Source organism: Dichotomopilus funicola (genome assembly GCF_033296635.1).
Source record: "Dichotomopilus funicola strain CBS 141.50 unplaced genomic scaffold C8A04scaffold_64, whole genome shotgun sequence".
NCBI classification, from domain to species: Eukaryota; Fungi; Ascomycota; class Sordariomycetes; order Sordariales; family Chaetomiaceae; genus Dichotomopilus; species Dichotomopilus funicola.
Window position 1 is genome coordinate 122649 of NW_026944085.1, and position 13548 is coordinate 136196.

A 13548-nucleotide genomic window follows, 5' to 3' on the forward strand; every position below is an offset into this window, starting at 1 on the left:
GCAACATTGTGTACTCGTTATCCAACCCTTCGTATGACTGGTAAAACGAAAGACCCAAAAAGAGAGCAGCACTCTGCTAACAATGAGACCCTAGCAACAGGTTGCGAAGCATCACCATTAACCATAAACATTGACCATCAACAGTACCATCAACACTGATCATAAACACTAACGTCGATACCAACCAGAACGCTAAGCAACTAAGCATAACTAAACAAATCCCCCTTCCCCCCCTGCCCACCAGCCTGCACAACCAACACACTCGCCTTCACCCCAACCGTCACCAACCTTTCAGCCACCACCCCCACCGCCTTACCCAGTTCCGTCCCTTCCACACCACTCCCACTGCTACTACTGCTCCCAACACCAGCACCACCACCAACCCCACCAGCACCTCCAGATCCAAGTCCACCTCCGACCAGCCCACCCCGCCTCCCAACAACAACCACATCCCCCGCATTCTTCAAATTCATACCCACCGCCTTCTGCGCCAGCACCACCACCTCACCCAGCGCAGACGCCGAACTCGTAGGTGATGCCGAGATCTCCACCTCAGCAAACACCACCCGCCCGGCAAGCTCCGCGGGAAGGGAAGCCTGCATAGTCGAGAAGAACACGGCGTCTGCTTCGGCCTGGCGACGGTAGGCTTCGGCTTGGGCTTCTGCTACTGCTTCTTGGGAGGTGCGGATGGCTGGGTTGGAGGAGGACGCTGGTGTCTGGTTGTTTGGGTCGACCGGGTTGGGATTGACAGGCCATGTGATTCGGGTGATGGAGACGGTGACGTGCTGGTTTTTGGCGAGTTGCAAGACCAGACGGATGGCGACGTGGTCGTCTGGTCCACCGAAAAAGGGAAAGAAGATATGGTGGGATTTGTTAGCGACAGGGAGGGTAGCCAGTTCGGGACGATAACTGTGGATGGACATGGCGCTCTTGGTGCGGGCGAGATCGGGCCGGTCGGCAGCAGCCGGCTTGGTGATACCGCCGAAGCCGTTATCAATAAAAATGCCCGCGTTGCAGGTCTTGGCTGCCTGGTGCAGCGTCTGTGTGATAAAGTCGAGGTGGGCGGCGGACCGGAAACGTTCGCTGGCGCTCATGGCGACAGGGTAGGAGAGGTCCTCGGATACGCTGCCGTATTCGCCCCAGGGGATGAGGGCGAAGTCGGAGGAGGTTTCGGAGGCTTGGTGGACGAGGGTCTCGGCGTAGGAGTCGGCGGGGACAACGGCGACGCGGCCGGAGACTGCGACGTCGTGGAGCTGGGAGAAGGTGCGGAAGGCGTTGACGACGGGGTCGCGGAGGGAGTAGGAGTCGTCTCCTTCGGTGAGGTGCATCACGGAGGAGGTACGGTCGGTGAGTTCGATCACGCGCAGGCCGTGGACTTCTAGGGGCTTCTTTTTGGCCTCTACATGGTTGGGGGAGGGGTCCTCCTTGACAGCCGGCTGATTGGGCTCTGGACCAGTCTCTGGGCTGAGCAGCGTGATAAAGGTGAACAGACTCGGCAGACTGTCGAGACGGAGATGCACCATGAGACGGCGGATCTGCGACTCGACGGGCCGCTCTCGCGATTCTCCGGACTCGGATTGGTCGGTGGGGTTTCCGTCCCAGTCAATTTCCCCCTTTCGCCACTTTTCGACCTTCTTCTGGTACCACGGCGGGTAGAGGGCTTTAGTGAGCGGCGTCGTGGCGACGGTGGTCACCAGGGCCATGACGACAAACATGGTGAAGGTAGTCTCCGACAGGATCCCAGCTTGGAGGCCGATGTTCTGCTCTTGTCAGTAGATATTCCGTCCTTAGATATTCCGAACAGACTCACCAGTACGATAAGCTCGACTAAACCCTTACAACTCATCAGACACCCAATGGTCAAGCTCTCCCGCCATAGCAGCTTGTTGGCCCGGGCAGCCAGAGTGCCACCTGCAATCTTGCCAACAAAGGCACACACGATAATGCCAACGACATAGGCCCACGTGATGCCATCGTTCAACAAGCCCAGATTGGTGTTGAGGCCGGACAGGGCAAAGTACAGCGGCAGAAACAGAACCGAGATCAAATCCTCAATCTTTTCGGTCAACTTGATGGCGAAACCGCCGTCGTGCGGGCAGATCAGGCCGACGAGAAAGGCGCCAAAGATGGGATGGACGCCGATAATGCCTGGCCCAGTTAGCTTGACCCGCCCATGAATACACACACCCATGGTCAGATATACAAAGAGCGGGAGAGACCAAGACCTACCGGTAAACCAGGCCGAGGCGAGCATAATGAGCATGGTCAGGGCGACCACGCCCTGGGTAGGGCCATTGTGCAGACTACCGGTCCGCCTCAAGACCCAGATGAACGGAGGTCGGACGGCAAAGCACAGCACCAGCGTCCAACCAATACAGCAGAGCAAGGCCCAGAGCGCCGACAGGCCGTTGCCGTTGTTGACCAGCGCCACGCATAGCGCCAGCAGGATCCAGCCCGTCACGTCGTTGCCGATACCGGCTGCCAACACAGTCACGCCGACGTTGCAGCGGAGGAGGTTCAGTTCGGACAGGATACGGCAGAGCACGGGGAACGCGGTGATGGCGAGGGCGGTGCCGATGAAGAGACCAAAGACGCCGAACCCGATGGGGGACTCGGCAACGCCCGCGTGGAACTGGTGGTAGATGCCGTAGGCGATGGCAAAGCCCAACCCAAAGGGGATGATCATGCCGGCCAGGCCAACACTCAGTGCGGCCTTCCAGTTCTGCGTGAAGAGACGTAGGTCGACCTAGGTAGGTAGGCACCCGGGGCCGGCGTCAGCAACCTGTTGACCACCACGGCCGGACGGAAGCCAGGAATGCTCACCTCGAGAGCGACCAGGAAGAGGAAGACCAACAATCCCACCTCGGCCACATTTCTGAAAACGGGAATGGAAGCAGTGGGGAAGATGTCTACACGATGATCTTAATCACAAGGTCCATGTGCAGGCTTTACATCTAAGAAACACACAGACGTACTCTCTTGGAAGCCGGGAATTCGCATCATCACCGAGGGCCCCAGCAAGATGCCGCCGAGCACCTCGGCGATGACCCGCGGCTGGTTCAGCAAACGGAGCGGGTCTGTAATTACCAGTCAGTCATCTCTCAGTCTACCCGCCAAATAACCCCCCTAACAAAAGCCCGGAATCTCAAACCGGAGCAAACGCACAATGCAGCAACTGGCAAAAAATAATGACGATAATAGCCTGTGTTGTTGGTTCCTATTGTTAGCAGCGTGTCCTTGATAACCGGCCAGGCACTCCAACTCCAAAGCCAACCAAACCAAACCAACCCAGGCCCGAGCAGCCGGCCACCTCGCGACCTGACCCGGCCCGGAAGCGCAACCCATAGAAGCCCAAGCCCGGGTTGCTGCGATCGGCCGGGAAACGAAACAAGCGAACACGCTCCCCGCCGCACCGGCAGTTCTCGATCCGGTATAGATGGAGAGATGACGGATGAAGAGGAGGTCCGCAAATCAGGCTCCGGTTGGGTTCGGCCGCTCGGTAAAGGGCCCAACTGATTATTTAGGTAGGTAGGTAGTTAGGTAGGTTTACTTGCCTGGATGATGAACAGAGTGATCGGATTTGAAGGTGTGTACGCGATCGGATTCAGGCCCTCCAGCACGCCGGCCTGCGGAGGGGGCGCCGTGCTGTTGGCCGCTCCGCCCGCCATGGCGTCGTCGGTAGTTGTGTGTGTTAGTCCCCTGACCTATTTGAGATTAAAGTCGGCGAGGATGAGAGGGTTCGAGAAAGGAATAATAGGCACGACGAGAGAGGCCGGGTGAGGCCAACGCTACGACCACAAAACAGGCGGCGATGGTGAACTTCTTTTTAAGAAGGCTGGTGCAGCTATAAGATATGAGGGGCAAGCACTACAGGGATGATGGAGATGGAATGCGAGGGGATCAGCGCTCAAGCAGTTCTCAATTGCACTCAGATATGGAACAAAGCCCATTTGGGACAGTGCGCGATGACGCCTTTTCCTCCAAGCGCCATCTTTTCGGGGATCACTGAATGGAATCCCATGTGCCCGACGGGGATGCTTGCATATCTTGGGGGCATATCCAGGGTCCAACTCGGGGTTGCTTGCTGCAGGGCTTCGACAACGGGCAACGGAGCCCTGTTCTTTGGCGGTGAAGTGCAAGTCTTTTTTGGAAGGGAGGGGCCATGAAACCGCCCAAGTCCCTTTGCGGCGCAGCCGAATGAGCGGGACAGAGGGGACGAACATCAGGCTTCCGGCAAACACTCCGGGCTTCCTGCGTCCGGCTGACCGTTTGCCCAGACGCACCTTCCCTGGCACCGGTGTCGAGCTTGTTCGTTCCGGGAAGAGGTGCGCGGCATTCCCACGAAAGGGAAAGGAAAGAGCGGCCGAAGGATGCGGGGTTGGGATATTTCCAAGGTTTTGCGACGGGAATAAAGAACGAAATCTTCCAGTGCCGACGGGGAGCAATACGTTCCATCCAAGCGACTTACACTACACTATTGACACCTCGGAAAAAAAACATCTCGACTGCTATCTTGACATATGCAATGTCATCCTATCGCGTGGAATGTCTCACACCCTCGTGGCTCTGTTAGTCTGGTCGTCCCAATCACGCGGGCGCTGATCAGGACTCCAGTTGGCCCTGTGTTAGGCGAGTGGATCCGCCGTTGCACCGAAGCTAGCCCTAACACGTGTTATCTCCGGGGGCTGTCCGGCGGGTCTAGGCTCTGAAGGTCTCACCCTTCGTCTGTTCAACACCAACCACCAACATCAAACACTCAGCTCGACCATGCATTCGCTCACGATAGTATCTCTTTCAGCCCTTTTCTAGCAATCAATTGGTGTTTTAGTTCTGAGATATACTTCAAATATACTCGCTGTTTTTATCGATGATTCTATGCTTTAGAAGAGCACACAAATTGAACACCCACTCAGAAACCCACCGACGAAACACCCCAGCTCGTAGTGTTGTTCACAAGGTCAAACCTTCGATTTCGGCCCTCGACCGCAAAAGCCCCCAGATTGTGACTCCCACTATGTCAAATCATCAAACAGGTCTTTTCGCAGGCCGAATGAAGCTATCCTTCTCTCCCCTTGGATCCTCGTTTAACATTGCTGTTCCACGTGCCGCACGGCGCAGTATGCTTCATCAAGAGTTGGCCCCCTCACACAGCCCAAACAGCGAACACACACAGCGAGCACACTGAGGTTGGGGTCTAGCCTCGGAAGCCGGCCGTGGCTGTGCCACCATCATGAGGAAACGAAACGGGAGATGAACTTTGTTCTAGAAGGCTATTATCCCCCATTGCTTGCTAGCACCCGCCCATCGCAGCAAGCCCTAGCTCGCTGAGTAAAAAAACCGCGGGCCACATCGGAGCCGGCCGGCCGGCCATATTCTCCGGTCCGGGTCTACACGTTGGCCCAGTACAGCAGTGCGGTGAAACCCCCAACCCTTACCATACCGGCTTCTCCGCTTAACATGCCTTACGTTAGGACTTACCTCAGGAGACGCATACCCACCCGTACGCAGTAGCAGTCAAGAAGGCCGCAGACCAGGTCGAGCGGGCTTCAGAATCGAGCGTCGTCTCATGCAGTGGCGTGGAGAATCGAAGAGAAGTTGGGCAAGACGAGCGACCATGGCTGTTCGTGGCTGGTTTAAGGCTGGGCATGGCCCTCCTCCGTTCGTCTACTGTCCATGGGAAATCTCATGTTCAATTGCTGTCCTGCTCTGTGACCGGCTATTGTTCGAGAATCGAGAAGGGGCATCGACTGAACTCCTTTTTCGACTTTGGTTTGAACTCACTCCCTTTCCCCCTTCGTCCATGACAAGTCACTGCTCGACTCTTCAGACGTGATCGACAAACACACACGTTGATGTCTCCTGGTCGGAGCCCGGAGCACAACCCTTAAAGCACTTTAGCTTTCTTTCCTTTCTACTTACCCACCACGCATCTTCGCGATGCGTGGCACTTTTCTCTTGTCGTCCCCGTTGGCGACGTTCTTCGTTGCCGCTCTTCTCGCCGGCCATGTCGACGCCGGGTTCTGGGGCAAGAAGAGGATGATGGGGGCAGGCGGTGGTACTCCCGGCCCGGATGCCAATGGCGGGTCGGGGGGTACTGGTGGTGGCGGTGGTACTGGCAAATACACCGTGTCCAGCAACATGACATTAAAGGTTGGCTCGACGACTATCGACGCTTCGGGCAGCCAATGTACCTTTGACGGTATGTGCTCAACACGTGGAACTAAGAAACAAACAGGACATGCAAAACTAACGGCAACGCAGACCTGGCCTCAGAGCCCATCATAATATACCCCCAAGCAGACGAGAACATGACCTACGTCGCCATGGGCATGCAACTCTCCGTGAACCTCAGTTCCCTCGACCCGCTAGACATCCTGTCCACATCAAAACTCTACCTCTCCTACCTCCAATCCGGCCTGCAACGGCGCGGCCCCGACAACCCCATGATGATCTCGGACATCAACCCACTGGTCCCCTTTCAAGTATCCGGGCAGAACGACGGCCAACCAATCATGCTGGCCACGCTCCTCTTCATCCAACCACACCCGCTCATCGTCGAGGACAAGTTCTCCATGGCGTTCAAAGGGATGGCCATGGACGAGTCAAAACGTCAAAATTTTAACTTTGAGGAGTTCCTCGACAGCGCAGCCATCACAAAACTCCAGGCCAGCATCTGGATCGTAGTCAACGGGACGAACGGGGCCAGCGGAGGCAGCGCGGGCATGACGCCCACGCCTACTCCAACTCCAGGGCCAGGTGGTAACGGCAGCGGCGTGACCGTCATAACGGCCACGGACGCCAACGGAAACCCCGTTCTCATCACATCCACCTTGCCTCCGGGCGCGGGTGGTACTCCCGGTGCGGGCGGTACTCCTGGAGCAGGTGCAGGGAGTGTGACAACCATCACTACCGTCGACGCGAATGGCAACCCAGTCCTAATAACCTCTACCATCCCGCCGGGGGCCGCTGGTACACCCGGATCTGGAACTGGATCTGGCGGTCCCGGCGGAGTCGGCGGAGCCAGCAGCGGCGGACAAGGCGGTGGTGGCTCCGTGACGACCATCTCCACGGTCGATGCCAACGGGAACCCTGTCCTCCTCACATCGACTCTACCTCCTGGTGCTGGGAGCACACCCGGCTCCAACGGCCAAGGCGGCCAAGGTGGCCAAGGCGGGCAGGGCGGGCAGGGCGGTCAAAACGGTCAAGGCAATTCCGTCACAACCATTTCCACCGTCGACGCCAACGGAAATCCGGTGCTTATCACTTCTACCCTACCACCTGGTTCGGCTGCAACCGCCGCTACCACAGCAGCCGTGGGTACACCCGGCGCTGGCGGAAATGGCGGAGGAGGCAGCGCCGACACAGGCAACCAAACCCCAGCAGCCGGCACCCCGACCGTCATCAGCACCGTCGACGCCAACGGCAACCCAGTCCTCATCACCACCACCGTACCTCCCGGCGGTGGTAGCGGTGCTGGTACACCAGGCGCAAGCACCCCAGGCGGTACCCCCGGCCCATCCGCAGGCAACAGCGCCGGCAACGACGACGGCGTGCTCTACAAACCCGTCACCACAGTCCAGGACGTGGTAACCATCACAGTCGCCGAGGGTACTGGTACCACCATCACGACGACTATGACGTTCTTGTCGACTGTTATGGTGCCTGTGTCTGGGTGTGATGCTGCTAGTCAAGTGAGCCTTGTCGGAGGAGGGGGTGGTAACTCTAACGGAGGTGGTGGTGGGGGAGAGACGGTCACGGCCACGGTGACGGTTGATCAAGCGGGTACACCGTTGGGGACGTCGTTGCCTTCGGATGGGAGTGGTGGTGGTAACGGTGGTAATGGTGGTGGTGGATCAGCGGGGAATACAGGCACCGCTGCTACGGCTACGGCTACTTCCACGGGAGGGGGAGGAAGTGGAGGTGGAGGTTGTCATGTCTGCGGGGGAGGCGGTGGTAGTGAATCCAGCACCAGCACTGCCTCTGCCAGCACAACTCACTGCCCCGTCTGCGGCGGAGGAGGAGGAGGAGGCGGAGGTGGTGGAGGAGGCAACGAAGTAACATCCACCATGACATCCACCGTCACAGCCTCACCTAGCGACGGACCCTGCGACGTCTGCGGCGGTGGAGATGGAAATGGCGATGGAAATGGCGATGGAGGTGGTGGTGACAGCAGTCAAACCACCACCAGCGATACACCCAGCCAGACGACCGAAACCCCATGCCATGTCTGCGGTGGCGGTGGAGGCGGTGGTGGTGGTGATTCCAGCACTAGCACTACGACCTCTGCAAGCTCAACACACTGTCCCGTTTGCGGCGGAGGAGGAGGAGGAGGAGGTGGGAGTGAAACAACCACTTCTGCCACTCCAAGCCAGACAGAAACACCATGTGACGTCTGTGGTGGTGGTCACGGTGGAGGTGGAGGTGGAGGTGGAGATGGAGGTGATGGAAGCCAGAGCAGTCAAACAACGACTAGCGATACACCCTCTCAGACCGAGACACCATGTGATGTTTGCGGAGGTGGTGGAGATGGTGGTGGTGGAGGCGGTGGTGATGGGAGTCAGAGCAGCCAGACCACGAGCAGTGGCACGCCATCTCAAACTGGTGGGGGTGGTGGTGGTGGAGGTGGAGGTGATGGCTCGAACGGTGGTAGTACCTCGCAGACTGGAAGCACAGCGACGGCTACGGCGACGGGGACCCCGGGGAATGGCAACGGCAACGGCGACGGCGACGGCAACGGCAACGGCGACGGCAATGGAAGCGGAAATGGGAATGGAAATGGGAATGGTAACAACAACACCACAGCAACAGCCACAACCTCCACCCCAACCGGCCCCATAACCACCCCCTCAACCACCCCACCCCCCGGCGGATCCGGATCCGGATCCGGAGGCTCCGTCAACAACCCAGCCGAAACAACCCTCACCAAACTAACAGTCCTCTACCCGATCCCCTGCCCCTGCGACTCCACCTCCGGCGGCACAACAACACCCACTCCCGATCCCAACTCAGGACCAGCTGGTCCAGCAGCCCAAGCCGTCGTCGTCCCAGCAAGCGCTTTCAAAGATACCCCACCAGGGTTGATAACCGCGTTAATGCTGGGTGGCGTAGCGTTACTTTTCTTTGTTTTCTTGTGATTGTGATGATGAAAATAGATGGGACAGGACAGGACAGGACAGGACAGACCAAATGAAGACTAAAAAAGGGGTGTGTATGTATGTATGTATTTGTGAGATAATGGTGAGATACGGGACAGGAATCGGACGGGACAGGATGGGTCGGGAGGGCGGGTTGTGCTATAGAATTAGGTCGGTCGGTCGAGATATCCTTCAGGCGTCTAGGGAAAGGGGGGTTTGCTTTTTTTACCGATATTTTGATGTATCCTCCTTTTTTTGTTGGTCATATTTGGTTAGACTTACTTGCCATTCTTCAGCTACTCAGCAGATGCCGTGTTTTATGGCCTGCTGGTTTCTTGTATTTTTAAACTAGACAAGTTATTTTGGATCTCGTTTTGGATCTGTTTTTTGTGGCTGCTCACTGCTTCTGTCGTTTGGCATGTTTTTAAATCAACATTGACACAAGGACACTCTCAACTACAGTGGCTGGCTGTGGTGGCTGTTCACACGTTGTTACTCTCCCCTACACGTCAAGCACTTTGCAAAGATCACAGATACTGCAGCTAAATGCGTACATCATTTGCACGGTAGGTAAGGAACATTATTGTATTAACTCGAACTTCAGCCTCTTCTCCCGCCTTTCCTTCCAACTTAACATCAAGACACCAGCAGTTTACCAACCAACAAAGCAAAGAATTAACCAACGGCAGGCCCATCGACTCCTGCTGTCCGATCATCTGTGTTGGGGCCGTTTCCGTCGTTACGGCCAACACCGGCTGCTGGAGTTTCGGTGAACGTCTGGGCAAGAAGACTCTCCGGCACAACGATGAATATCGGAGGATCGGTGTTCAGAGATAGGGGTTTCTGGACCTCGGCAAGACTGCAGCTACGATGGGCAACAAGTAGGTGAATGTCTTCTCGATCCTCACAGGTCCATGATGGTCCCGTCCCCGGGGCGACAATTTGAAGGCGGTCATCTGGACGAAACAGATATTGTCGAAGATCATGTTGACGTCGTGGGAGTCTCGAGTGAACTGGTCGGTCAGGTACCCGTGAGGAACACGACTTAGTAAATCTCTAGTGGAAACGGTCAGCACAGCTCCCGTCGCCACGTCACGTAGCAGCAGGTGTAGTAGGTGCACCTGAGGGCAACATATGCGGTGCTGAACAAGACCATTCACTGACCTTTGAGCTGGAAGTAGATGAGCGAGCAGTATTGAGGGAGACGCTGAGGGTTCCTGGTGAGGCCCAGGGAGGGAAGATGAACCCGAATGTTGACCCCGATTCGTCCGAGGAACCCGATGCCGATGAGCCCTCTGACTCCGAGCCCGCGTAGGCAGAGTAGAAACTCCGCTAGGACAGGAATTTCCACGACGACGAGTTTCGCTCTCCGACGATGTTGTTGTGGAATTTTGCAAAAGCACTCAGGTGTACCGTCGTTATTGGAGACCCGTTTAGACTGCGACATGGTGTTAGTCGACAACGTCTGTTCGGTTGGGAATGGAACACTTACAGGCTTGGCGTTCCTCTCCTTTAGATCCGGACGGAACATCATGAGGTGGGTTGGGAACGATCGTGAGAGGTAGTAGGGGAGGTTTTTGGAGTGTGGGTTGAACGGCGAGCCGCAATGTCGGAGCATGGGGATTGAGCTACAATGAGGCGAGAAGAGACGGGGTTTGGCTGTAATGAAGCGAGAAGAGATGCAGACGTGAGACGTGAGATGTGGGAGACATCGGAACTTATACCTTTGGTCTAAATCAGAGTGCATCCTCGGCGCCTACCCGATGCCCAACATCTTCAGTCCATCTTTCAATGTACCTGCTGTTAGTTGCTGGCCTCCCACTGCCTCAATATATGACATGGAAACCATAACGTATCATACAGCAGTCAGGAACTTGCCCTAATCTGTCATTTATGTGGAAAGCGACTGTCGCAAAGGACAAATGTCGATTGATGCAGCAAGTGAAGACCCTTCTATACTGTGACAGCGACGAGCGAGTGTGGACCTGCCCCTACATGCAGGTTGGTGCTTAAAGAATCACCACGTGTTCTTGGGTTTTAGTGGCACTAATAAGTCAGGAGGCATTCAACGGCAGGTGCAGGTGCTCGACTTAGAGGAAGGAATGTTTTGTGAGCGCGGTCTCTCTATTACCATTGTGTCTTCTTCTGCCTGGTTCCTGCCTATCATGGTGAAATACAGAGATATCACTGTGCACCCGGGCATTGACCGTGTGCACGGCGCCGGTATTTGAGGCTATCGTAACCACCACTTAGAGCGAGCGGCCCAGCAGCATCCTTTGTGTTTAGATTGGCCAGCCAAATATACTTCATTGCGTGTTGAGTGATTGGATATGAAACTCAACACAACGGGTAAATTTGACTGAGGCTGCTAGTTAGCTATGTTCTATATCCTCTTGACGAAATCAGCGTAAGAGATCATAAGTAGAGATGACGAGGACGAGCATCAACGCAGTGATTGAATGATTGCATGGGTTGAGAACTTGAGAGTAAAATAAGCCGGCGCCGACAGCTGGTACGGCCCGTCAGGGAAGCTGTCTGCTGTTGGGCTTCAATGGCCCCGCTGTTGGCCCGTGCATGGCCGCCGAAAACCGATCCACTGTCTGTGCGTCTGCGGCTCTGGCTCGGGCTCTTCCGACTCTAAGGTTCGATCACCGAACTTCGCACCATACATAACCCCCACCTCCTCCGTGCTTCCAGCTTCGAGCCCCCAGCGTCCCCCAGCACACGCACGACCACACCTACACGCACTCTCACTCGGAGGCACCGGGTCGTCGCCCGCCAACCCACTCCCCCGACGACTCATCTGTTTTGCTCATGTTACGACGCCTGGACTGCCCGCATTGTCGCTTTCCTCGCGATTCAACACCCGCCTCACACTCTTCGACTTCCCCAACACGCCGAACTCAATATCTTTCCTGGAACCGAATCCAGCGATCGAATACCCGACTTTAACCCCCATCACAAAATCTCTGTCACTGCTACGATCACACTCGGCTCTTTATCACCAGCAGTAGCCAAGATGATGCCCAATCCCCACGTCTACGGCCACCATCAGTATCCGCAGGCTGAGTCGGCTTGGATGCACCAGCAGCAGCAGCCATCCCATCAGCAGCATCATGTCCAACAGGCTGCGGCGGCCGCCGCCAATGCTGCCCAGCAACAGCACTACAACCGTCTCGCGACCGCCCACAATGCGACCAATGTGCTGTCACAACAGCAGCAGCAACAGCAACAGCAACAACAACAGCAGCAACAGCAGCAGCAGCAACAACAACAGCAGCAGCAGCAGCAGGGCGGCCACGGCGGCGCCCAGGAGAGCGCCCTCGAGTCGTCGGTCTCGGAGGACAATCGTCGGACGCTGCAGTACATCGCCGACCTGCTGAACGAGAACACACGCGAGGGCGCGCTCTTGGAGCTCAGCAAGAAGCGCGAGCAGGTTCCGGAGCTTGCCCTGATCCTGTGGCACTCGTTTGGTATGTTGATCCCCGCGCTTTTCGGTGTATTTTTGTTGGGTTGGGAACTTCGGACTTGGCGAACCGGCGTGCGCTGACACGTAAGCCAAATTAGGCGTCATGACCTCGCTCCTCCAGGAAATTATTAGCGTCTACAACCTCCTGAGCCCATCCCAGCTTACTGCGGCCGCGTCCAACAGGGTCTGCAATGCGCTGGCGCTTCTACAGTGCGTTGCCTCACACAACGAGACGCGCACGTTGTTCCTGACTGGTAGGTACTCCAAAATCGCATAACGGGGGCCAATTTCCCCGGCTGACCAAGACACCCCGCAGCGCATATCCCACTCTACCTCTACCCGTTCCTCAACACCACCTCGAAGTCGCGGCCGTTTGAATATCTCCGTCTCACCTCCCTCGGTGTGATCGGCGCACTGGTGAAGAACGATTCGTCCGAAGTCATCAACTTCCTCCTCACGACCGAGATCATTCCGCTGTGCCTGCGGATCATGGAAACCGGCTCTGAGCTCAGCAAGACCGTCGCTATTTTCATAGTGCAGAAGATATTGTTGGATGACAATGGCCTCAACTATATTTGCGCTACCTACGAGCGTTTCTACGCCGTCGGTACTGTCTTGAGCAATATGGTTGCGCAGCTGGTTGAGCAGCAGACGGCTCGACTCCTTAAGCATGTTGTCAGGTGCTTCTTGAGGTATGTCCCCGTATATGTATATCCCTCGCCCTAGTCTCTCGCTTTGGCCTCTAACATCTCCGGTGGCCTCAGGCTCAGCGACAATGCCCGCGCCCGCGAGGCCCTCCGACAATGCCTCCCCCAGCCGCTGCGGGACCAAACCTTCTCTGCAGTTCTCCGCGACGACGCCGCTACCAAGCGCTGCCTCGCCCAACTCCTCATCAATCTGTCAGAGAACGCCATGGAGCCGTCGGTCGGCCAACTTGGGCTTTAG

At 56.6% G+C, this 13548-nt stretch overlaps 3 protein-coding genes across 3 annotated transcripts; 2 read left to right on the forward strand and 1 right to left on the reverse strand.

The window, feature by feature from the left end:
* Nucleotides 1-200: 200 nt before the first annotated feature.
* Nucleotides 201-3991, reverse strand: C8A04DRAFT_39359 (K(+)/H(+) antiporter 1; the record flags this gene model as incomplete). Its single annotated transcript, XM_062784559.1, has 8 exons — nt 201-394; nt 428-1760; nt 1811-2148; nt 2230-2746; nt 2824-2909; nt 2976-3077; nt 3551-3655; nt 3973-3991. 8 exons carry the CDS (start codon nt 3989-3991, stop codon nt 201-203), a joined length of 2694 nt encoding a protein of 897 aa, XP_062634499.1.
* A 1946-nt stretch (nt 3992-5937) lies between these two features.
* On the forward strand, nt 5938-9134 carry C8A04DRAFT_31336 (uncharacterized protein; the record flags this gene model as incomplete). Its single annotated transcript, XM_062781729.1, has 2 exons — nt 5938-6199; nt 6262-9134. 2 exons carry the CDS (start codon nt 5938-5940, stop codon nt 9132-9134), a joined length of 3135 nt encoding a protein of 1044 aa, XP_062634500.1.
* Nucleotides 9135-12153: 3019 nt separating this feature from the next.
* On the forward strand, nt 12154-13548 carry C8A04DRAFT_14329 (putative cell differentiation protein rcd1; the record flags this gene model as incomplete). The annotated part of the gene is made up of 5 exons (XM_062778050.1): nt 12154-12336; nt 12424-12607; nt 12702-12857; nt 12920-13295; nt 13368-13548. The coding sequence occupies 5 exons, from the start codon at nt 12154-12156 to the stop codon at nt 13546-13548; spliced, it is 1080 nt and encodes a 359-aa protein (XP_062634501.1).